The 26,804-nt window shown below is 41.4% G+C and overlaps 1 protein-coding gene across 8 annotated transcripts in view; it reads left to right on the forward strand.

Annotated features, from left to right (window-relative positions):
• The window catches only part of Tns3 (tensin 3), a 270,335-nt gene that overhangs the window by 234,420 nt on the left and 9,111 nt on the right, over window positions 1-26,804 (forward strand). For all 8 annotated transcript variants that reach the window (XM_046451661.1, XM_046451611.2, XM_058582006.1 and 5 more), the window contains 7 exons: window positions 5,002-5,173; window positions 6,495-7,132; window positions 7,764-7,850; window positions 12,666-12,797; window positions 17,448-17,543; window positions 18,350-18,427; window positions 19,900-19,977. In XM_046451661.1, the coding sequence (XP_046307617.1) occupies window positions 5,002-5,173; window positions 6,495-7,132; window positions 7,764-7,850; window positions 12,666-12,797; window positions 17,448-17,543; window positions 18,350-18,427; window positions 19,900-19,977 (1,281 nt within the window). The remainder of the gene's footprint in view (window positions 1-5,001; window positions 5,174-6,494; window positions 7,133-7,763; window positions 7,851-12,665; window positions 12,798-17,447; window positions 17,544-18,349; window positions 18,428-19,899; window positions 19,978-26,804) is intronic.

A 26,804-nucleotide genomic window follows, 5' to 3' on the forward strand; every position in this document is an offset into this window, starting at 1 on the left:
GACCCTCTGAGTCATTGCTTAATGGAATCATTGTACTCACTGTGGTATCCTTATGTCCCCTTCTCTGAAGCAGAGACACGGGCTGCAGATGGCTCATGGTAGAGGAGAGCCCTAGCTGTCATTCCCACTCCAATGGTGGCATAGAGTTAATGCCTCCACAAATGTCCCATCCCAGATGGTGGAGGTCACATCTGTTCTTTATCACTTCCATTCCTGTCCTGGGTCATTCCCAGGCTCCTTTAGGTGCAAAGCTTGGGGAGGCCTGATACCCTAGAACAAGGAGCTCAGTCCACTCACCATTCCCATTTTTGACATTTCACCTGCAGTTTAACCGTGAACCTCACATATACAGATTAAACAAACAATAGCAGCAACATGGCTGCAGTGTAGCTCAGTGGCAGAGCTTCTGTCTGTCATGCACAAGGTCCTGGGTTCCAGCCTCAGCCCTACAAACATAAACACAGACACATAACAGTGACAATAATGCCTGCTCTTAAAGTTTCTGAATTTCTAGGAGTAAGGTTAGCATCTGCAGAAAGGGTTTGCAGTCTGTGTCTGCTCACTTAATTGAGGCCTTTATCGATTCTTGGGGTGAGATTTTTGGAGTACTAACTCTTTCATGTTCTCTGAATTCCAATTCTGTGCCTCACTCTCCTCACCTGTGGAGCAGAGGTGGGATCCTGCAAGCAAAAGGCAAGTGGAGACCTCATGCCAGCAATGTGCATGCACGATGCAGGTGCCGAGTAAAGTGGAACTGCCACTAATGTCCCCTTTGCTGTCTGCAGTCTGAGTTATTAAACTTGGTAGTAGCTCTGTTGATCTGAGAAAGTAGCCACATCCCACTTACCTGTGAATGCGGAGATCCAGCTAGTAAATAGACTATTTAGACTAATTGCCAAGGTGAGGGCTTGACATAAACATGGGACCTCGTGCTTGGACAGCTCCTTTTTCACATGAAGGTTGAAGTCCTGTCCTTGAGCCGGAGACCATATAACAAGAGGGAACCACACAGCCACAGTGCCCCCAGAGTTGGTGCTAATAGAACTATAAACAAAGCCACTTTCATGGGAAGTGCTGTGCTTGCTGTTTTCTGGGACAAGCACTGGGATAACAGGAACACAGTGGGAGTTTATTTTCCTCCGGCCTCCCCTCATTTGGTGAAAGTCTCTGGCGCCATGTGAGGGTGTTTGGGACTTCTGAATCTTGGCATACATTCCCCAGATCCTCATGCCACTGGGACTCAGTAAACAGGGACATACAGCACCAGGGGTTGCCCCTGTGCTGCATGTGGACCCCTAAGAGCAACGTCAATTATGGCCAAAGGTGCTTCATGCTGTTCCATTCCACACTTGCTCATGGAAGATCCAAGGCAGGTGCATTCGACTTGATAAAGAGTTTTTCTGATTCCAAAGTTTTATGCTGCCGTTTGGAGTGGGATCCGTCCCTCTATCCACCCACTCCTCTGAGGCAGGCCATGGGGTAGGATTTCCACATTATCCTCTGAATTTTTTCCTCTGACCTCTAAGGCTTTGCCGACTAATCCATTCATTCAGAACATCCATGGGTGCCAGTTTAGTGCTGGGAATGCAGGGGCGGGGTGTGGCTCCTGCCCCAGGAGCTAATGATAGTGCTCATCAAGCTTGTGTTACCAGTTTGGTCCATCATAATCCCACCCATCCTTCCTGGCTTCTATCAAATACTGCTTCCTCCAGGAAACTTTGCAGGCTCCCCCAGCAAGTGTTCCTAGGGGGTCTCTCTGAACCCCACAGGCTGCTCCTCCCATAGAGGTCTCTTCCTCACACACATCTCAAGGGCAGGACCTGCGGGTGCTTACTATCTTGCTCTGGTTTCTCTTTTCTGTTTCTTGCAACCTAGACCATGTTGGTAGATAATGAATACTCAGCAAATGTCTTATATGGGAAATAAAATGTCAAACTAAAATGAAGTTATTTTATCACCACGAAGAGAAGCGAAGGGTGCAAAGGGATGGTTTAAAACCATATACATCTTTGTTTTTCAATCTAAGGAATTAAGGAAAGAGTTTGGAAGGCCATCCAGTTAGTTAATTAGTTCACCGAACATTTACATTTAAATATTTACTATGGGTCATCCTGGGGCAGGGGCAGTCACACAGTTGTATACTGGCTCTGTCTGCTCCAGGAATTTGCAGATAAATCCCAGCAGGAGACATGGTCATAAGCAGATTGCATGAACAGTATTTGCTAGGCCTGGCCCTGGTGTGATCATGAGATATTTACATTTGAGGCGGGAGATGGTGTATCCCTGGAGTGTCTTATTGAGGAGTTTAAACACATAGGACATTAGCACTACGGTTTCAGTGCTTTAAAAAAAAAAAAAAATTGATGTAGCAGTATCCCTGTAGTACGCTCTTTTAAGGTCTTCAGGGAAAAGTCCAAGAAGGGCACTAGCTGGGTCAAACGGTGGTTCCATTCCCAGCTTTCCCAGGAGTCTCCATACTGTTTTCCAGATTGGCCGCACCAGTTTGCAGTCCCACCAGCAATGTACAAGAGTACCCTTTTCCCCACATCCTCTCCAGCACTTGTTGTTGTTTGACTTCATAATGGCTGCCAATCTTACTGGAGTGAGATGGTATCTTAGGGTGGTTTTGATTTGCATTTCTCTGATGTTCATAGCAGCACAATTCACAATTGCTAGACTGTGGAACCAACCCAGATGCCCTTCAATAGATGAATGGATAAAAAAAATGTGGCATTTATACACCATGGAGTATTACGCAGCACTAAAAAATGACAAAATCATAGAATTTGCAGGGAAATGGATGGCACTAGAGCAGATTATGCTTAGTGAAGCTAGCCAATCCCTAAAAAACAAATACCAAATGTCTTCTTTGATATAATGAGAGCAACTAAGAACAGAACAGGGAGGAAGAGCAGGAGGAAAAGATTAACATTAAACAGATACATGAGGTGGGATGGAAAGGGAGAGAAAGGGGAAATTGCATGGTAATGGAGGGAGACCCTCATTGTTATACAAAATTACATATAAGAGGTTGTGAGGGGAATGGGAAAATAAACAAGGAGAGATATGAATTACAGTGGATGGGGTAGAGAGAGAAGATGGGAGGGGAGGGAGGGGGGATGGTAGAGGATAGGAAAGGTAGCAGAATACAACAGTTACTAATAGGGCATTATGTAAAAATGTGGATGTGTAACCGATGTGATTCTGCAATCTGTATTTGGGGTAAAATTGGGAGTTCATAACCAACTTGAATCTAATGTATGAAATATGATATGTCAAGAGCTTTATAATGTTTTGAACAACCAATAAAAAAAATTAAAAAAAAAAATTAACACTAAAATTGGTGTCCTGTCTTTTCCTCCAAAGGGGACAAATCACTGTGTTTAAGGTTTTGTCTGTAATTTTCAGAAGTTGTACTTTTAAGTGTTCACTTCTGCTTGAGTGTCACGGGTTTTTTTTCCCCCCTTATGGTTTCATATATTTAATATATCTTGGGAAATTCTCTTTAAATATCTTTTCCAGTGTCGCTTGTTTTCATCCAATGTTTCCATCCCTTCTTGGACTCTGGTTTCACATAGGTTAAAAGTTTCCATTGTTTTCCCGTGTTTTTAAGCTCTTCTCTGTATTCCTCATCCTCCTCCCTCTCAGAGCTTCTCGCTGCACATAATTTTCTCCCCTAGCCAAGTCTACCCATCACTTCCTCTGCAGTGTCTCGTCGGCTGATCAAAGCTCTGTGTGCATGGTCATTTCATTCCCTCTGTTAAGTTCTAGGGTTTCCATTTAATTATTTTTATGGACTTGTTCTTTTTGTGAAACACAAATTGCTCTGTCTTTTGTTTTCTTGAACATTTAGCTATCCTCAGTCTGTGCTATTCTAACTCCAAGTTTTGTGTCAGTGGTGGTTTTTTTCTGGTTGTTCTTTTTTCCTTGGTCATGGTTTTCACTTGTCATATTTAGTGGCATGGCTAAATTTGTATTTAAATATTTCACAGCATGTTAAAAAAAAAAATCACAGCAAGATGGAGGAGGGGCAGGCTGGAGGGGGTTGTGTGCCCCAGAGAGGATGTGACTTTTCAATCAGTCTGACCAGATCCAATTAAGGCTGCTCTGTCCCTGGACTCTTGTTCCTGGGTCTTAGCCCTTCACGAATCTCACCTCAAAAATCTCACCGTATTTGCAAGTGTCCCCCTCCATAGGTATACATCACACTTGTAATTTTGTTACTTGACTACTCAAATCCTTGCTTATTGTTTTAGTTTCTCAGTAGCCATTTTTTTTTTTTATCTTGGTTACTCTGCATTGGCCCCTACCTCTGCAGTTCAGGACTCAGGGAAATTTGCTATAAGTTCAATTTCTCTGCCATCTTGGCCCTCCCAGTCCTGGCTGCCTTGATAGCTCTGAACCTTCATTTTAATCTCCCCATAATAGTGTGATTGCAGCTCAAGTTTGTTTTCTCATAGTCAGTGGATTGTCACTGCAACTGAGTCACCAACTTGGGGGTCGGGGAGCAAAGGAAGTTTAAGGATGCCTGACTGTCTTGGTGTTTTAGGGCTTGGGCTTATGGAGAATGGATCTTGCTATGGAGAATGGATCTTGCTATGGAGAAGGGTCCTGTTGATTTGCAGAGAAAGGCTGGACCCTAGGCATCCTAGACTGAATGTTAAGAGTACAGCCCATTAGTGGTCATATGGTGCTGGGTCCTGGAGGACCAGCCCATTGGCCCTGTGTTCCTACCATGTGACTGCAAGGATGCTGACACCAGCTCAGGTAGGGAGGTGGACAGTGTATGTGGGGCTGAGTTAGCCATCTTCTCTTTTGAAAACAGCCATAGGTAATGGCAAACCTGCACAGAGCGACACGGAACCAACTTCTTCAACCTGTGTGTGACATTATGGCTCAACAGGGCTATGAGCAACAGAAAGATTCAGAAATTAACACCTTAGAGAACACACACATGGGATGAGATTACAACCCCTTTCACTTTCTGTTTTTTTCCCGCAGAACCACGAGGCTGTCCTGAGATTCTCAGCCACACCGTGGGGATGTCAGAGAGCCCCATTGGACCCAAACCCACGATGCTTCGGGCCGATGTGCCTGCGACGCCCAGCTTTCAGCAGGCCTTTGCATCTTCCTGCACCATTTCAAGCAACGGTCCTGGCCAGAGGAGAGACAGGTAGGAAAACGAACCTATAAAACTTGGTAAAAACGCCCTATGCAACCCGGAGTGCTGAGCTGAGGGTGGAGAGGGGGTTGTGGAGGCTGGACCTGGGGCCCCAGAGGGTGCCCCTACCCAGGGGATGTTGTGGACATGGTCTGTGTACTGCTATGTGGGAAGGTACACATAGGAAATATGGGAAACTCAGTTACAGGGGTATTGCAAGAATAGAAAGAAATGAAAGGGCCACAGACAAACAAAAATGTCCTCTTTCTGCTTTATAAAGCCAGTGACCTTGAGGAAATCTAAGTGGGACTGCTCCTGTTGCCTATGGTAGAAGTATATTCAATTGTGTTTATTATATGAACATAGCTCCCTATTTATCTTCCTTTGTTCAACCTCCTTTCTCATTAAACTGAAGAGGTTCCTCTCTAAGAATTTGCTATTGCAGGCAGATCCTATACCCAGTGTTTGCTAATTTAAATATGTGTAAATTATGTGGGTTATGTTTTTAGTTGCTTTTATATATTCATGAATATATCATAATGTCTGGTACAGTTGTCCCTTCTTATCTGCAGGGAATATGTTCTAGGATCCTCAGTGGGGATGCCTGAAACCATGGATAGGACCAAACTCAATATGTACTATTTTTTTTTCTACACTTATATACCTTTGATAAACTTTAACCTTTTCAAATGAAGGAAGCATTTTACTCTTCTCCTTAGCAGCATTTTACTCTTCTCCTTAGCGTATCTGAATTGCCAGTATTACTACCCTTGCCCTTTGGGGACATTATTAAGTAAAATAAGAGTTTCTTGAACCTAAGAAACCATGATACAGTATCAGTCAATTGTACAACCAAGTTAGCTACTAAGTGACTAATGGGAAGGTAGCATATACAGTACAAATACATGAAACAAAAAGGATGATTCATTTCCTAGACAGGATGGAAGACTATGCAAGATTTCTTCACATTTCTCCAGATGGCACTCAGAATTTAAAACTTATCCATTATTTATTTCTGGAATCTTTTATTTAATATTTTCAAGCCAAGGTTGAGCCTATATAATGGGAACATGCTGCTCTGAATGGCACTCAGAGTTTAAAACTTTTTTAAAACTCAATTGTTAACTTTTAGAATTTTCCTTTTAACATTTTTAGACAAAGGCTGACCCTGGGTAACTGAAACAAGTATAAGAGGCGCTACTTTGTATCCTGAGCCTTGACATTTTGTTTCCCCAGCCCTGCCCTCCTCACATCTACTGACAGTTTTTCTACTGATTTTGAGATGCTTCAATATACCTAATATTCCCTTGTGGCTGATTTATCTTTTGAACAGCCAGCCTTGTGCAGAACGCCCATGGGTGGAGAGCAGCCCCAAATCCACACTCTCTCTTCTGGGGAGCAGCCGGCCCTCTGGAAGTCCCCTCGGCACCAACGAGTTCTCCAGCCCTGGAAAGGACTCCGCAGGCTTGTCCTGCTTCCCATCGTCTGAGCTCCAGGCCTCTTTCCATGGCCATGAGCTGTCCATGGTGGAGCCACAGGACTCTCTGGTCCCCACAAGCAGCCAGGCCTTCCTGGGTTACAGCACCAATCCAGTAGGAAGTGGCCTTCCACCTGAAGAGGACCCAGGAGCTTTGCTGGCCAATTCCCATGGAGCATCTCCGGCCCCTGGCCCGCCGCTGACAACAGCCGGGGCTGCCGACAATGGCTTCCTGTCCCACAATTTTCTTACAGTGGCACCTGGACACAACAACCACCATAGTCCAGGCCTGCAGGGCCCAGGAGTGACCCTGCCTGGGCAGCCACCCCTCCCTGAGAAGAAACGGGCCTCAGAAGGGGATCGTTCTTTGGGCTCCGTTTCCCCCTCCTCCAGTGGTTTTTCCAGCCCACACAGTGGGAGCACTATCAGTATCCCCTTCCCAAATGTCCTTCCAGACTTTTCCAAGCCTTCAGAAGGGGCCTCACCTTTGCCAGGTATGTATTGTCACCTCTGTATGTGCACTAAGGAAGGGCCTGGAATTTACTGTTAGGGCTTACCTGAATGTGCATCTGTAATGTCAGTGTCCTGCAGGAAAAGCCCAGAGCTGTTAAGGATCCCATCCATCTTGCTGACCCAAAGCCAGAGAGAGACATGGTGCTTCTCATTAATTTTTCTAGGCTTCTGCATTTATCCACCTTAGGTTCATCCCAGAAGTAGAAAGGACAGACTATTATAGCAGTTCTATTTTCCCTGTTACTCACAAACATTACTCTTTGAAGACTACTTTCTCTTTTAAATTAAATTGATTCATTCATGATTTAACTATGAAATTTTTCAGGTGCATAATTATAAATAACACTGACCTTGCTGTTTGCAACCTACTTTTCTATGTATTTTAAACATGCATTTCAAAATCCCAAAGTATCATGTTGTAATGTTCTATCTTATAAAACAGTAGCTGTTCTCCTGCAACTTACTAATTTCAAACGTAGTTCCTCCCCCTTAGAACATCCCCATCCTCCTTCTTCCCTAGGCATAGGATTCGGATTTGTAGGAACATTGTAGATAAGAAGATACAATAAAAAATGTTCTTTGTAGTCATTTTTCTAAAACTTTGCTTTGTAGATAGTCCAGGGGACAAACTTGTGATCGTGAAGTTTGTTCAAGACACTTCCAAATTCTGGTACAAGGCAGATATTTCAAGAGAACAAGGTATGTGGAGAGAGGGAGGGCTCCCTGGGACATCATTCCTCCTCAGTGCCCAGGTTCCTTGTGTGAGGGAGGATCATGTCATAGCAATGTCTAAGTACCAGGGCTGAGGCCTGGATAGAGTCAGAGCAAGGCCACACTTTATTATATGCCTCTGGGGAAATCCCATGACCTTTAAGTTTTTATAGGAAAAATTTGGTTCTAATGAGGGAGTTGGGGAGGGATGGGCACCAGCTCTCAGCATTCCAACATGCAGAGTATAATTTCTGGCTGCTTCTACCAACTAGCAGCTTCCCAAGGCTGCCAGCCCGTGTCTCTACTGAAGAGTGAGGTCCTGAGCTACAGAAGACAAGGGTCAGGATGGAGGGAAAGGTGTACCTGTTTAACTGCCTTGCTCTGTGTCGTCAGGAGCCCTGTGTATTCCTGAATACCTGTGTTGGTCCAAATCAGAATGTAATAGACTTGGCCAGATGCCTCACATGCAAACCAGATAGAGTATCCATCTGCTTGGTTCTGCGTCAAGATAGCTTTCAAAATTGAAATTTTTAATATTTAAATTTTTTTTTCTTTTTGCTCCTTTTTAAAAATTGACACATAATAATTATACGTGTTTATGGGACGTAGAGTGTTAATTCGATAAAGTGTATGTAATCCTTCTAATGGTCAAAGCAGGATAATTTGTTTTTCTATCTCATTAAATATTTATCATGAAATTATTAAGATATTTAATAATTTCAACTGAGTTTCTGTAATTTTATTTTATTTATTTGTTTGTTTATTTGTACTGGAGAATGAATCCAGGAACATTCTACCACTAAGCTATATCACCAGCCCTCCTTAATTTTTATTTGGGACAAGGTCTAACTAAGTTGCCAAGGCTGCCCTTGAACTTGTGATCCTCCTGCTTCAGCCTCAAGAGTCACTGGGTTTATAGGTGTAAGACCATGCTCAGAACGTGTTCCTGTTTACCAGAATATGAGTAGATTTTCCAACAGGAGGCTAGCAAGCCATTCCTGTGACTGTCCCTCCTGGAAGCATGTGTTAGTCAGCTCTGAATTGCTGAGACAAAAATACTGGAGATAAACAACTTAAAAGGAGAAAAGATTTATTTTGGCCCTTTCAGAGGTTTCAAGCCACGGTCAACTGGCTCCATTGCTTTTATACCTGTGGTGGAGCAGAACATCATAGTGGGGAGCATATGGTGGAGTAAAGCTGCTCACCACATGGGGACCAGGAAGCAGAAAGAGAGAGAGGAAGGGGCCAGGGTCTCAAGATCCCTTTCAAGGGCACACATGTCCCCAATGACCTACTTCTCCAACCAGGACCCACATGCTAAAGGTTCCACCACCTCCCAGTAGCTCCTTCATCTGGAGACCAAGCCTCCAACAAGCTTTTGGGAAGCATTTAAGATCTAATCCATATCTCGGAAGCCCCTTGGATAATGAGTGACCATTCTTTCAGCAGATTTTACAAGTCCCCACAGCAGCACTGCTCTCTGCCCATGGAGAGCTGCTGCCCTCATTCCTGGAAATCATTTTTGTCAGCAGGAGCCTGGAGCATTCTTCAGAGGGGTTGTTGTGCACAAGGCAGAGCCATGCCTCATGCAGCTAGGAGATGGGTCAGGATCCCTAGAAAGCAGAATGGATCTCAGGGACTGCCTGGTGAATGCTGAACTGTAAAAGGGAATTGGGTGACTTAAAGCAGTAAGAAGTAGAGAGGTTCCCATAGTTGGCACAAAGCCCATTTGGCTACTCTATGCCTTTTTTTTTTTTTTTTTTTTTTTCAAATTCAGAAGAAAATCATCATGCTCCCTCTTGATGATTATGTCTTAAAAAAAATACTGAAGTGACTGAAAAATAGCACTGTCCAATTCTCCCATTGAAATTCTGCTCTTTGATTATGTAGATGATAGAAATTCTAAGAATGTGATTTTCTTCTCATGAGTTCAATGAAGCTATTGTTATTTTAAATGGAAGTGGGAGGGGGGAGCCCATGATCTAGGAATACTTTTATTTCCTTCAACTTTTTGTTTTGTGAGAAGCTGCCCACCAGAGTCTTAGGGCTCTGGTGGCCAGATGCTGTGTTCTTATTGCCACCACTCCTCTTTGATGATTGTGGCCTCTGATGTCTCCACACCTCATCCAGCTGAACAGACTGAGAGGTGTCTATGAGTCCAGTGTCCTAGAGGATTCTGCATAGATCATCCCCCATTGGCACAGTCCTCTAGACATGATGGAGCGCTGGCTAGACGCGCCCCCACCCCCACAATGTGCTATGTCACTGAAGCAACAGGATTCAGGAACAAAGAGACTAGGGCTAGAACATACCATCTGATTCCTTGGGAAAGTGGAAATGACAGGTCCTGCTCCTAGGGTTGCTGAGAGAGGTGCTGAGGGGAAGGAACCACTGGGGCTGACACCCAATGGATTCACAGTAAATGACAGGGGTATTATCATATGCATGATCAGATTTCTATCACTATAACAAAATCCTGAGGCAGTTAATTTGTAAGAAAAAAGATTTGTTTTGTCTCTTGATTCTGGAGACTCTTGTCTAACATTAGGTTGTCCCATTGCTTTGGGTCTCTGGCAAGGACAGCACATCACACAGAATGGGAGCACATAGTGGAGCAAAATTGCTTGCATCACGAGCCAGAAAGCAAAAACAAGGAGGTCCACAATCCCCTTTGTGGACATGCCCTCAATGACCTCCCCCTGCGCTCCACCTCCCAGAGTTTCTATCACTTCTCAGTAGCACCATCCTGAGGAACAAGCCTTCACCACAGGGACCTCTGGAGGACATTCAACATTGAAACTAGCACATTATCATTTGCCTGACCTTTGGCACACATTTAAGAAGCTTTGAGCTGTGGAGCATGCCTGTAATCCCAGCAGCTTGGGAGGCTGAGGAAGGAGGATCATGAGTTCAAAGCCAGCCTCAGCAACAGCGAGGCACTTAGCAACTCAGTGAGACCCTGTCTCTAATAATGTATAAAAAAGGGCTGGGGACATGGCTCATTGGTCGAGTGCCCCTGGTACCAGAAAAAAAAGAAAGAAAGAAAGAAAAGAAGAATCTTTGGGTGGGCTGAGTGCAGTGGTGCATACCTGTGATCTCAGTGACTCCAGAGGCTAAGGCTAGAGGATCACATGTTGGCTAACTTACGAGGCCCTCTCTCAAAATAAAAATTGAAAGGGTTGGGGGATATAGCTTAATGATAGAGTATCCTTGGATTCAATCACCAATCAGCCAAGAAAAAAACTTTTGGGTAAACCTCATCTCAAAGCAGCTAATATATGCACTAGATTGTGATTTTTCCAACTCAACTCTGAAGTATATTTTCTTCCATTATCTGTGGGAATGTACCTTTTCTAAGAAAGTGACAATGATATTTCAGGGGGATGCAGAAATAAAAATCAAAACAAGCAGCCTCTGTGAGGTGGAATTTGTCAAAAGTTACTATTATAAGAAACTGTCTTGGGGTTTTCTAAGTTGAACATAAAAATGTGTCAGGAGGAAAAAGGGATCATGAAGTAAAATCTAAAGAAGTATAATTGTTCCAGTTGTAGTTTCTCAGACCATTGTTTCTCTTGTCTGTGAAATTAGTTGTTGCAGGGAGAGGGTATGAGAAGGTAGGAAGTGACTTACCTCCCTGCCTCCACATGGGGGATGTGATGCAACTGGAGAGCAGAGCACTTGTTTGCTATGTTCTATATGGATGTGCTTGTTTTCCCAACTTTAGCATGCTGAGCCCTTTTATCAATCAGCTTTCTATTACTGTGACAAAATACCTGAGATAATCAACCTACAAGGAGGAAAGGTTTGTTTTGTTTCACAATTCCCAAAGTTTCAGTCCATGCTCACTTGACCCTGTACAGTTGAGCATTTGTCTAATAGGCAGCCCCTCAGCCTATTTTTGTCTCAGAATTAATGAGTGCAAAATTATGCTTTAGTTCCCTTCTCTGGTGCATGAAGACAGGGCCCTTTGTGCATATGTGTCCCTGGCTTCTGGGGATTTAGTGGGAAATCTAAATTCTACTAGGTTGTAAGGACCACTTACCACCAGGCAGTAAAATCATTGCTTTAGTAACAAAAACAAAAATGGAAACAGAAAAAAAAAATGTTTTTGTAAATGGTGATTCTCCCTATTTTGAAAAAAAAAAATACATATTCAATCCCCAAATGGATGAAATCTATTATGAGAAAAAATGCACTGGGACACGGAGACTGGAGGCTTTTCCTTTCCCACCCCAGGTTCCATGCCCACATGGGCCACACTTGTATCAGGTGGCTGTGGCTGGGCTGGCTCTGACAGCAGTGGCAGGCATGTGCTGTGAGACAACCTGTGTTCTCCTCTCCATCTTTTCCCTGATCAACAGCATGGATGACAGGATGGAAGTTTGTTGCATCCGTGGTTTTCCTCCATCCACACTGACAGACCCTGGCTAGGTTCTTACTAATCCAGTTTGTAAAAGGAGATGGGAGAAAAGGACTGCCTCAGTCCACTTTCTGCTGCTATAACAAAACTTGAGAGTGGGCAGTTTCTAAAGAGTAAAGGTTTATTTTGACTCATGGTTATGCAGGCTGTAAAGTCCAAGGCTATGACATTAGTTATGTGCTCCAATATCTGAGATTTAACCCACTTCCTGAGAGAGCATTCTTCTGTTTATTACAGTGGGAATCAAACTTCAATGTGAGTTTTGGAGTGAAAAAACTGTATTCAAACACATCAGGGGTCATCCCCAAGATCATTCGTGGGCATCAGTATTTGTCCGCTCTTCAGTTGTTCATGACTTTCTCTTCCTCTTCCTCTTCCTCTAGCTATTACCATGTTAAAGGACAAAGAGCCAGGGTCATTCATCGTTAGGGACAGTCACTCCTTTCGAGGGGCCTATGGCTTGGCCATGAAGGTTGCCACACCGCCTCCTTCAGTCTTGCAGATGAACAAGAAAGGTGAGTTTCCCTGGAGTTGATTTCTTCAACTAGTCGATGCAGAATGTCTGTTGGTTCCTTTTGATGCAAATAAGATGGTAGATGACTTGCAGGAGTACTCACAGGTTTGCTTAGTATATATTTTTTCAGGTACATTTTCCTAAGTACTTACCTTATTTGAGAAGGAACATTATTTATATGTTCATTTTTAAATGTTTTGAATAGGTAATCCATTCCACTATTTAGAAATAAGAAAAATAGAACAAGGCATCTACTAAGGCACCCGGTTTCCATTTCAACCCTGTCCACCTCACCATCCCTCTCCTTCCTCGGGGAACCATTGGTAATATATTCTTGTGTGTCTTCTTACCGATTGTCCAAATGCAGGCAAATCTGTTTTTTCCTTTCTTTTCTTATATTAAAAGTAGTATATTATATGGTCTCTTCTTTGTGTGTATGTGTGGTGGTAGGAATCAAACCTCAGGCCTCACATATGCTAGGCAACCGCTCTACCACTGAGCCACATCTCCAGCCTGATGCAGTGTCTTATATCTATACCCGGTAGAGTATTTTTAGATTAATTTAATTTAGATTAATAGTTATACTGGTACCTGTCTAGGGTCCTTTGATTATCCCTTCTTAAGGAAAGGACTATGCCTTTCTACTGCTGTTGTTCCAGCACATTCTGCAAGGCCACAGTAGGATCTGAGTTACGTTTTAAGGATAAGGTAACGTTCTACTTGTTTGCTTTTCATTGATGTCCTTTTTTTTTCCTTGCTTTTTGTCTTGAAATACAACCAACCTAGATAAGTTTACAATGTCTACATGTATACTCAAACATGATTCTAAAGTCTATATGCATTAACCACAGCCCAGGATCAAGAATCTGCCAGGAAGCTCCCTGTGTCCCTCTTTGTCCTCTGTTAGAATCCAGCACCCCCACTGTTTTTAGGAATTCTGTGATCCCAGACCTGACTCCATGATGCCCTTCAGGCTGCCTCTGTGACCTTTTGCTATGTCTAATTAGTCTGGGAGCAGTCCCAGCTTCTGAAACAGTAATCATGTTTCTGGTTTGCTTTGGACTTCCCCTGCCTCAGCCATTTCTCTGCATCCCTGGTGCTGTGTACTCGGTATGGTACCTAGGAACCAGGATCTGATCATGATATATCCTCTTCGAGATCAGCGTATCATTGCATCTTTCCAGTGAATAGAACTGGGGAGCATGCTCTTTTGAAGGCTTCATGAGCTCATCCAGATGCTGCTGATAAGTACAGCCTCACAAAGCTGTTTCTCACCTCCTCCATTCTACCTTTGTATGGTCCTCCACGTTGAGAGCCTTAGCTGCTAACTGTATGGGTACACTCACTCTCCGGCTCTATACCCCATACACACTAATTCTATTCTAATTATTATATCAATACCACTGCAGACAGTAAACTACTAAGTAAAATGTAATGTTAAAATGTGTTTACATTAACTGCCAAAATAAGAATTTCTAAACGTTATATGTTTGCCTATAATGTTTTTTATTATAAAGTGAGAAAACTAATACAGTATCAGTTCTTTTGTTCTTTTTTTGATTCAGCATAAGATTCCCTTGTCATATTTTAAAGATTACTTATAACTGTTGTTTTCTTTCACTGTTTGTATCTTTTCCATCTTATGAATATATTATAATCTGTTCATTCCATTATTGGTGGATTATTGGTTATTGGTTTATTCTTTGTTTTCTTTTCCTCATCCTACCTGTTTTACTCCTCTGTTAGAATCTATATTCATCTTTCTTTACCACCCTATCACCAACTCCAAAGAAAGGAAATAGATTCTTTTATCCTCCCTGGGATTTGTGAACTAAGGGAACATCATCAAGTCATTAAGGAAGGTGTGTTATTCCTTTTCTGTAACCAAATAGCAGAGATAACTGACTTATAAAGAGAGAAGATTTATTTTGACTTATGGTTCCAGAGGTTTTAGTCCACTTGATGGCTGGGACATGAATTTAAAAAAAAAAAGGAACCAGGCCCTCATTGTCCCCTGCAAGGGCAGTATCCATGACCTAACTACCATTTGGCCCCAGCACCTCCCAATCTGGGGAACAAGCCCTTAATACATGGACCTTTGGGGAATGTTCTAGATCCAAACTATAGCAGAAGTGGGAAATCAGAATAAGCACAGATGTTGTAACTCCCTGTGTTTAAGGAAAATGAGACAGTTGCCTGAGTCCCTTAAGCTCCTAAGAATATTTATCCAGATCCTTGGATTAAACATCTGCTTAAAGATCCCTGGAGAAAATGGCTTTGGAGTTACACCTTGAAAAACATGAAGATTTGGTTGTGGAAGGGCCAATCTCTGGCATGGTAGAGGTGTTTCCAGAAAACCAAGATGGATTCCTCTTGGCAAAGGAAGTAGCATGTGAATGAAAGGGTGGGGAATCAGGTTGGAGGGCACATGGGGCTCAGTCAGAGCATAGATACGAAGCTATAGGTATTGATAGGATCTTGAAGTCAAGGAGGTGACTTGCACAGGATGAGAAGAACAATTAATCCTTGGAAAATCAAATCATGGAGCATCCAGAATTCCAGCATAAGAAGTTCAAACAATGCTACTATTGAGTGGAAATGCAAATTTTTGTAGCTGAAGAGGTGAATTAGCCCCGATGGTTGAGTTTTGCCAGGCCATATTTGGAAATTTGGTGGGTGATGATTATAGCAGGAATAAGTCTCAGGATAAGAACATCTGGTGAGTGGGTAGAGAGGGGAGGTTAATATGGTGGAACAGGCACAAGTGGACAGCAGCTCTGGGATTCTGCCTGGCTCCTTGGTTTCTATTGAACATTTTAAAGCAAATATATATTTACATTATCTTTTTTGGAAATACAGATGGTGGTATACAACTTTTCTGACCTCCAGGCATGCGTCCAGCCTCAGGCAGACTCTGGACTCAGTCTGAAAATGTAGGCAATGAAATAGAGGATATGAGAATAGCAGACATCAGGAACACCAGAATTTGTCACTGAAATTTTATCCGGCTTCTGTATTTTCACTCAGACCCTGGATTTGACATTTGCATTTCACAGGCCAGGGGCAGATTTTAGAGAAGGGTTTACCAGACTCATAAAGAGCCACAGTGAGTCACCACCACCTCTGACCACCCTGAGATGCGGACAGCTGCAGCCATTCAGGGTCCTGCTGTGCAGAGTGCCTGGCCAGGAGGATTTCCACTGGGCTGTTTCCCACAAGTGGCATCCAGACCCACCTCGAATCCATGGCAGTCCAGAGTCATGAGGCATTCTCCTCCCACAATGTCCACATGTCCTTTTTCCTCATTTTATTCAATGCAGCTTTTCATGAAATCTCATCATTTCCTTTACTGTAAAGCTTTACTGCCTGTGCAAAATGCTGACACTATAATTAATATTTGTCACTTAGTAGATGTCATTTAGGAGCCTACTACAAGTCAAGTATCCCTCATCTGAAATGCTCAGATTCACTAGTGTTTGAGATTTCTGATTTTGTGGGGGGAGGGTGGGGGTAGCTGGGAATTCTTGGAGTGTATTTGAGGGGTCTCCCAAAGTCCCTCTGCCCACTATATTGTCACTGTGGGGGTCTCTTCATCCGCCTGGCTCATCCCACCACCAAGCTACCATTCTTAAAGTGATTCTTGGTGAATCCCCAGTGCAGTAGCTAGAATTCTGTTTAGAAGGGGCCTTCTCAGGTACAGTTCCTTGCATTTGTGTCTCAAATTTCTCTCTTTCAAATCTTACCATGCTCCCATTTTTTTAAATTCTTCAGTTTTTGTTTTTATGAGTATATTATGGCTATACATACAGTGGGATTTATTTTGACATATTCATAGATGCATATAATAAAATTTGCCCCATTTCATTCGTTAGTACTTCTTTGTCTCCCTACCTCTCTTCCCCTGACCTCCTTTCTCTACCTGCCTTCCTTTCATTTATTTATTGCTTTTTAAATTGGTGGATTACAAGTGTACATAAAAATAGAATTTATTGTGATATATTCATATGTACATGTGCATAACAAAATTTGGTCTATTTTATTCTTCATTTTCTCCCCTTTCCTATCCTTTTTCCCTCCCATTCTCTCCACTTCTTCTATTCTACTGTTCTCCTTTCTATTTTCGTGAGATTCACCATTTTATTTATTCATTTATTTAGGTGGTTGAACTCAGGGGTGCTTAACCACTGAGCCCAGTCATTTTCATTTTTATTTTGAGACAGGATCTCACTTAAGTTGCTTAGGACCTGGCTAAGTTGCTGAAGCTGGCTTTGCAATCCTCCTGCCTAAGTCTCCTGAGTCACTGGGATTATAAGCATGCCCCACCACATTTAGCAATTCCCTGTAATTCCTTACTGCTCTCTAGCTTCCATATATGAGAGAAAACATTCAACCCTTGATTTTGAATCTGGCTTATTCACTTAGCCTCATGTTCTTTGTTTCTATCCCATTTACCAGCAAATGATGTAATGTCATTCTTCTTTATGGTTGAGTTAAACTCCATTGTATATGTAGACCACATGTTCTTTATCCATTTGTCTGTGATAGACACCTACCTGCTTCCATAATTTGGCTATTGTGAATTGTGCTGCTATAAACATTGGGATGCATGTACCACTTGAGTCGATTCATTTTTCAAAATTTCTTGCCACAGGTGGAGATTTGTCCAATGAACTTGTTCGGCATTTTTTGATCGAGTGTACCCCAAAGGGAGTGCGGTTGAAAGGATGTTCCAATGAACCATATTTTGGTGAGTCACTTGAGAGATTGCTCTCTATGTCCTGAATACTGGGGGCCTGGATTCTCCTCTGCTGGCTAACCTGAGATTTCAGACAGTCGTTTTTGTGGTGGTTCATTCATATTTCACTCCCCAGTTTCTGAGAATCCTCTGATCTGAAATACTGTCTTTAAGATAATCTGAATGTACAATGCATTCTTAAACACTTTGCCAAAAGCAAGTAAACAAAAAACACTGGGCTAATACTAGAAGTTACAGATGTCAACAAGGTATAGTCCTGTTCTGCACAAAGATAAGTCCTGATGAGTTGAACCTAGTGTGATCCCATCCCAAGAGCTCTAAGAGGCACATAGGGTTTCGGCAGAGCATCCTTTCTTACCTATATCTTAATAGGCCTCTGCAACCTCACAGTATTGCTGGACAGGCTGCAGGAGCCAGCTGTAGGAGGCACAGAGAAGAAGTAAGGCCTTGACATTATCCTGGCCTTTTTAGAGGCACTGTGTAGGGATGATGTATGTGGTACAAGTTGCATTTATCTTGATCTCATTTCAGATCCAGCCTACTGTATGATGTATTATTTATGCTTTGGCAATGATGTGTCTGTTCTAGGATCCACTGCAGTTCCCTTTACTTATCTCTTAGCTGACTTGTTGAACTTTTTGCTTCTTTGAAGTTGCCCAATATAATAGAATGTGTTAGTTGTGAAGACCTCAAGGCTCAGGCTTTGCAGCAATTTCATTTCATCTGATAGGGTGGCTGAGCACACAATGGGCTGAGAGGTTGTTAACCATGGTTTGCTTCTTCTGTCCTCTCCACAGGGAGTCTGACTGCTTTGGTGTGTCAGCATTCCATCACGCCTTTGGCCTTGCCCTGCAAGTTGCTCATTCCAGAGAGAGGTATGGGTTGGGGCCTCACTGCTGGACTGGCTCTGAGTAGGTTCAACTGCAATGGTCAAGGCACACCACTTCCAGGGATCTGAGGAGATCCATTGAGAAAAATTAGACTACTTTTTTTTTTTAATTTTTAATTTTTTTATTTTAAATGTATTTATTTTAATTTGTTATACATGATAGCAGAATGCATTGCAATTCATAGTACATATATAGAGCACAATTTTTCAAGTCACTGGTTGTACACAAAGTAGAGTCACTCCATTCATGTCTTCATGTACTTAGGGTAATGGTGTCCATCTCTTTCCACCATCTTTCCTATCCACTTTCCCTTTCCCTCCTGCTCCCTCCCCTTTGCCCTATCTAAAGTTCCTCCATTCCTCCCATGATCCCCTTCAACCCCCATTATGAATCAGCATCTATATATCAGAGAAACCATTCTGCCTTTGGCTTTTAGGGATTGGCTTACTTCACTTAGCATTATATTCTCCAAATCCATTCATTTACCTGCAAATGCCCTGATTTTATTCTCTTTTAATGCTCAGTTACACTTCTTTTTCTGACATGGGTTCTGTGTGTAAATCCAGTAGAAGAACTAAGGGTTCAAATCAGGGAGAAAAGAGGAGGCCCCACTGCAGCTGGAAACACACAGATATCTGTACATCATGGATTCCATTAAAGATTTCCATGCAGTAAAGACTGAAGCTAAAACAGAAACAAACAAAAACCTCAGACTAAGGGACCTTCAAGGCCATTTACATTTTATTTTAAAGATGCTACAGAATGGGCAGAATGTGGCTGGGCTTGGTAGTGCATGCCTGGAATCCCAGCAACTTGGGGAGACGAGTTCAAAGCCAGCCTTAGCAACTGCAAGGAGCTAAGCAACTCAGTGAGACCCTGTCTCTAAATAAAATACAAAATAGGGCTAGGGGTGTGGCTCTGTGGTTGGGTGCCCCTGAATTCAATCTCTGCTACCAAAAAAAAAAAAAAAGAATGGGCAAAATGTTGATATTGTTGAATCCAGGCGATGAATGAAACATTCATCACCTTTATCATCAAACATTATCATCAAATATTATTATGGATATTTTAAAATATCCATAATAAAATTTTTTTGAAAAATAACACCCACAGAATAACAGGCTGAATTGATTGTATTTCCCAGCTTTCTTAAGCAGTCTCATAAACTTTCACATAAAGATGTGACTTAGCTTTTGAAATTTAATTTTTCATATAAATTGTTTCAGAGATTAGAAGCAAATTTTGTTGGGCCATGTCTTCCCTAACTTTGTTTGGAATGTGATATTGCTTCTGTGGGCTGGATCATGGTCCTCAACAGAAATGCTCAGCTCTGGCTCTGGGAGACCATTGCGTGTCACCGTCTGGGAATCCTGTCACCAAATTGTCTGACTTGGTCCTGAGGGCTCTTTGTTGGGGGAGCAGCACTCATTTCTATGTTTTGTCATCCTTTCTTGCAGATCCATTGGAGGAAATAGCAGAAAATTCTCCCCAGACAGCAGCCAACTCAGCCGCTGAGCTGTTGAAGCAGGGAGCAGGTGAGTGAATGCAGCTTCAATTTCCATGTGTCGTCTGGTTGTTGGGCGGAAAAGGAGTTTAGTTGCAGAACTTCCCTTTCCCTCTCATTATTCAGGTTTCCTTCTTCTCTGTGGGCTGTGAGGGAAGTTTCCTTTTATAGATCGTTGCACAGAGCTGGGTGGGGAACGGCTGTCAGAGACAGGGCCAGGCATCACAGGCTAGAAATATTGTTCTGACTCTAAACAAGACCAAATTCAGTAGAATAAATGTCAAGTCCTGTATTTTAGTTTAAGGGAAAATGTAGTAAGACAGGATGTGGGTAACCTGCTTTGCCAGCTGCAAATATAAAAATGTTCCAGAGATGTGACTCAACAATCACTCGACGTGAGTCAACAGTTGGACTCAGGCTTCCATGTGTCTGGTGGGAGACACCACCCAGAGCCAGCCCTCCACAGACCAGGCCACTTTGTTAAAGCATTTTTATTAATAGTTTTACTTTTTAGAGCAGTTACAGATTCACAGCAAAATTGCATGGAGAGTACAGAACTATCTCATGCAGATGCACGTCCTCCCACGTTACCAGCCTCCCCACCAGAGTAGTGCAGTTGTTAAAATTGATGAATATCAATACATTAGTAACTAAACTACAGTTAGAGTTCCTTCTTGGTGTTTTGCCTTATATGGATTTGGGAACATGGGTATGGCATGTATCCATCATATGTACATACAGATTACATACATACATATCATCACCTCCCTAAAATTCCACTCTGCTCTACCTCTTTATCCCTCCCTTCCCTCTCATCCCCACCAACCACTGATTATTATCCTGTCTCCATGGTTTTGCCTCTTCCAGAATGTCTTATAATTGGAGTCATATAGTATGCAGCCTTTTCAGATTGGCTTCTTTCACTTAGTAATATGCATTTAAGTTTCCTCCATGTTTTTTCATGGTTTGATAGCTTATTTATTTCTAGCATGGAGTAATATTTTGTTGTCTGGATGTACCACAGTTTATGTCTCTGTTTACCTACTGAAGAACATCTGGGTTGCTTCCAAGTTTTGCCAATTATGAATAAATCTTTTAATAAATCTTTTAATAAACATCTACATTTGGGATTTTGTGTAGCTATAAGTTTCCATCTTCATACCAAGGAGTATGATTGCTGGATCATATGACAAGAATATGTTCAATTTTGCAAGAAACTGAAAAACTGTCTTCCAGCATGGCTGGACCATTTTGCATTCACAGCAGCAATGAATGAGAATTCTCATTCCACATCCTCACCAACCTTGGCTGGTGTCAGTGTTCAGGATCATGGTTATTCTAATAGATATGGATTGATATCCCATTTAAACCTATACTTCCCAAACGTTGTAGAGCATTTTTTCGCTTGCTCTTTTGTAATCTGCAAAATGATTTTCTTTGGTGTAGTATCTTTTAATTTTCTTTTGGTTCATTTTTAATTGGGTTGTTTCTTATTACTGAATTTTGAGTTCATTGTATGTTTTAGATAACAATCCTTAATCAGATTTGTGTTGCCCACATATTTTCTCTCAATCTGTGGCTTTTTAAAAAATTCTTTAGACAGCATCTCCTACAAAGCAAAATAGTTTTAACTTTTATAAAATTTAGTTTTTAGTGTCATATCTAAAATGTTACCCTCAAACCCAAGTTAATCAAGTTCATCTAGATTTTTTTTTTCTGTTATCTTCTAGGACTTTTATAATTTTGCATTTTTTGGGGGGTCTCTGATCTATTTTGAGTTAATTTTTGTGAAGAGTATAAGAAAGTCTACATCTAGGTATAGTTTTTTGGAGGGAGTGGGGTTTGGAATTGGATATTCAATTGTTCTCACATTATTTGTTGGAAAGACTATTTTCTCCACTGTGTTGTCTCTGCTCTTTGTCAAAGATTAGTTGATTATCTTTATATGGATCTATTTCTGGGCTTTATATTTTGTTTCATTGATTTTTGTCTTTTTTCCTACAATACCCTACTGTCTTGATTACTACAGTTTCATTAGAAGTCTTGAAGTTAGGTAGTATCAGTCCTCCAACTTTCCATCAATATTGTGTTTGTTATTCTGGATCTTTTGCCTTTCCATACAATCTTTAGAACCAGTTTGTTAATATCCACAAAATAACTTGCTTGGGATTTTGATTAGGATTGCATTATATCTACACAAAATTGGGAAGAACTGGCATCTTGACAGTGTTGTGAATGCCAATGCTTAAAGTTACATTATATCTCCATTATTTAGTTCTTTGATATCTTTCATCAGAGTTTGTAGTTTTTCTCATATAGATCTTATGTATAGTTTGTTAAATTTCTATAGAAGTAATTCTGAGGGTGTTCATATAAGTGATATTGGGTTTTCAATTTTACATTCTCCTTCCTTATCACTGGCGTTAGAAATGAATCAACTTTTGTATATTATCCTTGTATCCAGCCACCTTGTCGTAATTGCTTATTAGTACCAGGACAGGCCACTTTTGCAGCATTAGGTGCAGTTCTATTGGTTCTAGATTAAAAGGGTTGTGAACAAACCAGACAACATTTGGCAATCATAATTCCACAGAAGAGAAGGATGAACACAGCTAGAGAAGACATTGGGTCCTGCTCACTTCAAAACTGCTTGTTCCCCATTGGAAGTGTTTCATACTGTCTTTCATTTTACTGTCAGAAATGTTGGAGACGAAATTTGTGATTCTGGTGAAAGTTTGGACTAGAAATATTTCAATTTTGTGACACATTCCTATAAAATAATTTATAGCTATTATAACTCCATAATGAAGAAATATGTGGCTATTTTTCTTGTTTTTTTCCTCTGTACATGTTGTATTATTCTATCTAGTTTTTTCCTACAAAATTTTATATTACTGTGCATATTGCCCAGCCAAAGTAAAATTACTTTCGTTTTAAGTGGAATGTTCTTAGTGTCCTTAAAAGGTAAGTTCATACTGTCTCCTTAAAGGATAACTTATCTGTGACTTAAACATGTGACAGGAGCTAGTAAGTATGCTAGAACTTGAATTTCCAAAATGAAGAGTGTTAACTGTGCTATTTCCTGAGCTCAAGCCTGGCTCTGCCACTCAGAATATTGATCTCTGATAAATCACTTAGCTGTGTAGAACTGAGGTTTACATCTGATAAATGGTAACAGTAATCTGTGCCCACACGGGGATTGCAAAGAACAAATGAATAAAAGTTGAGAAATGCCTTGGAAGTTATTCTTCTGGCCTAAGAGGAATATCCTTTCCTAGGCCACCAGCCTGATCCTCTCCTTTGAGAGAGTGGATACCCCTTGTAGCATGGCTCAGCTGGGAGGCTGTGGAAGGCACTGGAAAGGAGCTCAGAGCCCCCAAGTTTGTTTTAGGTGATTACTGGAGCCCTCCAAGGCTTATAATCTCCTTCTGTTAGTTAAAGTGTGAGCATAGTCTCATATCCCTGGTGACCAGGATATGGGAATTTGCTGACAGCCTCCCAAGTACAGGTTCACCCACACACCTCACCTAGAAGATAGGCCTATGGAATCAAATCCATTCTGATTGATTTGTTCATTCAGATCCATCTTTTTAAAATGTATTTACAAATTTAAAAATATGTAATTACTGCAATTCGTACATCAAGAAAAATATAGAAGAAAGATCATGGCCACAGTCCCAAAGCATTTGCTCTGGCCCAGCTAGATAAGTGCCTTCCTCACAGGGCCTGTGTGGCTAGGGCCATCTCGTCCCATATCGCTGACAGAGCACCTAAAGTAGTGGCCTGAGCTCCTGAGAAGTGGAGTCAGCCTGGGCATCTTGCTTCTGTCTCCAAGCTCCTCTGTGTCTTGAGGGACACAGCTCTGGTCTTTTGGTCCCACATAGTTAGCACCAAAGCACCTTTATCTCTGCATTCAGCTCTTTTTGTTTAATATTTTCTCATCACAAACAGCATTTCAGGTATCTCCTTGAGTTCCTTGTTATCTGGATGGGTCAATTAGCTAATAATAATAAATTACTATAGTAACCCTTATTTTTAGAGATCAAAACTTTCTCTCATACCATTTTTAAATACACTTTCTCATTTTTTTAAATAACATGTAATACATACCAATAACTTTGATCTTGTTATTTTATTTAAAGGGTGGGTGTTCTTAGAGATAAGACTTCATTTGGAATTTTCTTGTCTGACCTAATAATCTGAATTAAGCATTATATATGAGGCTTAAATTAATGACTGCTTTGAGTCCCTTTAAAAATCTCTGATTTCTCTAGCACTTGGATAGCTCTGAATTTCCATGCAGCTGCTGTGACAAAGAATCAAGATTGCATATTGAACCTCTGGGAGGTTCCATCTTTGCCTGGAGGAGTAGCTGTGGTTGTTTAGAAAAAGTCCAAAACAGCTATTGTATCCAGATTGTGGAACTAGGCCAGTGATTGGTGTCTCAGGCCTATAATCCTAGTGGCTTCAGAGATTGAGGCAGGAGTATCACAAGTTCAAAGCCAGCCTCAGCAAGTTAGCAAGACTCTGAGCAATTCAGCAAGACATTGTCTCAAAAAGGGCTATGGAAGTGGTTCAGTGGTTAAGCACCCCTGGGTTCAATACCTGGTACAAAAAAAAAAAAAAGATTGTGGAACTATTTCAATCTCTGATCACTGCAAGTGTGTTTTGCTTCTGAATTTCATTTGTCATTCAGTTCACTCAGGATCCTGTCTCCTGGACCTAAAACGTCCTTTAAGACTCTCATGTCCGTGTTCTTCATTGATTGAGCAAACCAAGACTCAAACATATTGGCAGAGTCACAATAATGGGAATAAACTTTTAGTCCCATTCAGTTTAATCCCTTTTTATTTGATACAAGGCCATCATGACTTTGTTCCAATCTCAAAACAATGTCTGATTGTGTTTTAAGCCTCAGCTCTTAATTGTTTCTTGTTGAGGAGAGGAATCTAGGATAATCCTGAAAAGAAAGGCGCTTTTACCAGACTTCTGATAGATTTCCTGTAAATATCGTGGTTATGTTTTTCAACTTAGCATTGTGTAAGTATAATTTCTTTGTAAAAGTCCTATGTGTTCTGTGTGTTCTTGAAGTTAAAAAGAGGGATATACATAAATGAAGGGTAACGTGAATTTCTCATAGACCTGTGACCCCATACGGCTGCTGAACATTGGGAAAATAGATCTGGTTATTATTCTCCCAACCAGAGACCATTCTTAACGCTAACCAAATTTGTTCATATTATCTCCCCTCCTACTTGGGATTGTGCCACATGTACGATTCTTTTTATATTCCTTCCAACTCTTTGCATAATGAACTTACTCATGGTTTTTACAAACATAGCGCTGGACTCATTTTTTAGTGGCTATGTAATGGTCATCATGTAATTCAACTCTTTATGGTTGTCCATTTAGACTAATTTTTCAATATTATAAATAACACTAAGAAGACTTTAATTCTGCTTTCTTTCTTTTTTTTTTTTTTCTCTTTTCTGAATTCTGGATTGTTGCCTTAAGAGAAATTCCCAGAAATGGTACTATGGGGTTATAATTTGTGGACCTGAGATGTTTTTCCATGTTATAAAGTTGCTTTCCCAGAATAATCTAGCAATTTGCATAGCTCCCCGCTGTGGGTCTGAAGGACACTTTCCTACTTAACATATCTTGAAACACAATGAGGCACAGTCATGCCAAATCTTGACCCCCTCACCAAGAGTACTTGTCAAGTGGACTTGGATGGTTCTGGTGTAAGCATGGTAGGAGGAGCACAGCTCTGACCCTGCAAGCCATCTATTATCTGCTGGAGAGAGTCAGGGCTTTGGGAGAGCTGGTATTGGCACCCTGGCATGTCCTTAGTAGAACTGCCTCCCTAAATGAACATTGAAAAGTGGCAGTGTTTCTTTCTCTGCTTTGAGGAATGACTACGTGGCTCCTTCCTTCCTTCAGAAGCCTTATTCCTCAAATGCCACATTCCCACTAGACTCCAGTCAGTTGGACCACACCTACTCAAAAGCTCTCTGTGGTGCCTACAGGAGAGCACAGATCTCAGTAGTGGTAGCCCGTGATTCCATGTGAACTTAATTCTGGTTGTGCCAACTCTGGAATTTTCATAATAGTTAGATTCAAAATTCTTTCTCTTGCTTTTCCCATTCTTTTCTCTTTTATAGCTGCATGATCAGCATGATAACAATTAAAGGTAGAATATTCACTCTCCTAAAAATCTGTTTTCAATTTCCCAGGCTTCTTTCCAGCTTCTGTTCATAGCACATATGCTTTTCATTTTATTTTTCTAATCATAGTAAAGATAGTTTTTATTCTGTTTTTCCAATTACCTGCTAACCATTTTTCCAAGTTGCTATATAATTTTCATGATTACCATTTGCTGGTTGCTTAGTATTTCATTGAGGGGACTAATTTAAACCTCCTCTTATTTTTGTGTGTAGGTCTGTTTACAGTTTCTCTCTCTGCAGTGAATGTGTGGCACAAACCTCTTCCCCCATAGGTTAATTGTTTCATGTGGGTAATAGATATTTCCTTTCTGAATCTTTTCAGAAGTAGGACCTCTAGGTTCCTTGTCGCTTTCTGGATTCTCCTGATAATATTGTCAAATTGTCATCTACAGTATGAAGTTGAGGTTTCCAAATTCTCTATATGTCTCATATTTTACAAATGAGCTGTGAAATATAGCCTGTGTCCAGGGTGCACCAGCACTTCACAAATGCACCTGATTCATCAGAACTTTGTAAGCACAAAGCAGAGGCAATTATAATTTTAAGGACTTTTGCCAATGTGCTGTCTTTCTCAAGAGGACTGAGGCAAACCACTGAGGCTTGTAGTTCCCCTAGAATGTCTTCTTGCCTA

Source organism: Marmota monax, unplaced genomic scaffold, assembly GCF_021218885.2.
Source record: "Marmota monax isolate L192 unplaced genomic scaffold, Marmota_monax_Labrador192_F-V1.1 WCK01_AAM20220418_F8-fsc00342, whole genome shotgun sequence".
NCBI lineage: Eukaryota > Metazoa > Chordata > Mammalia > Rodentia > Sciuridae > Marmota > Marmota monax.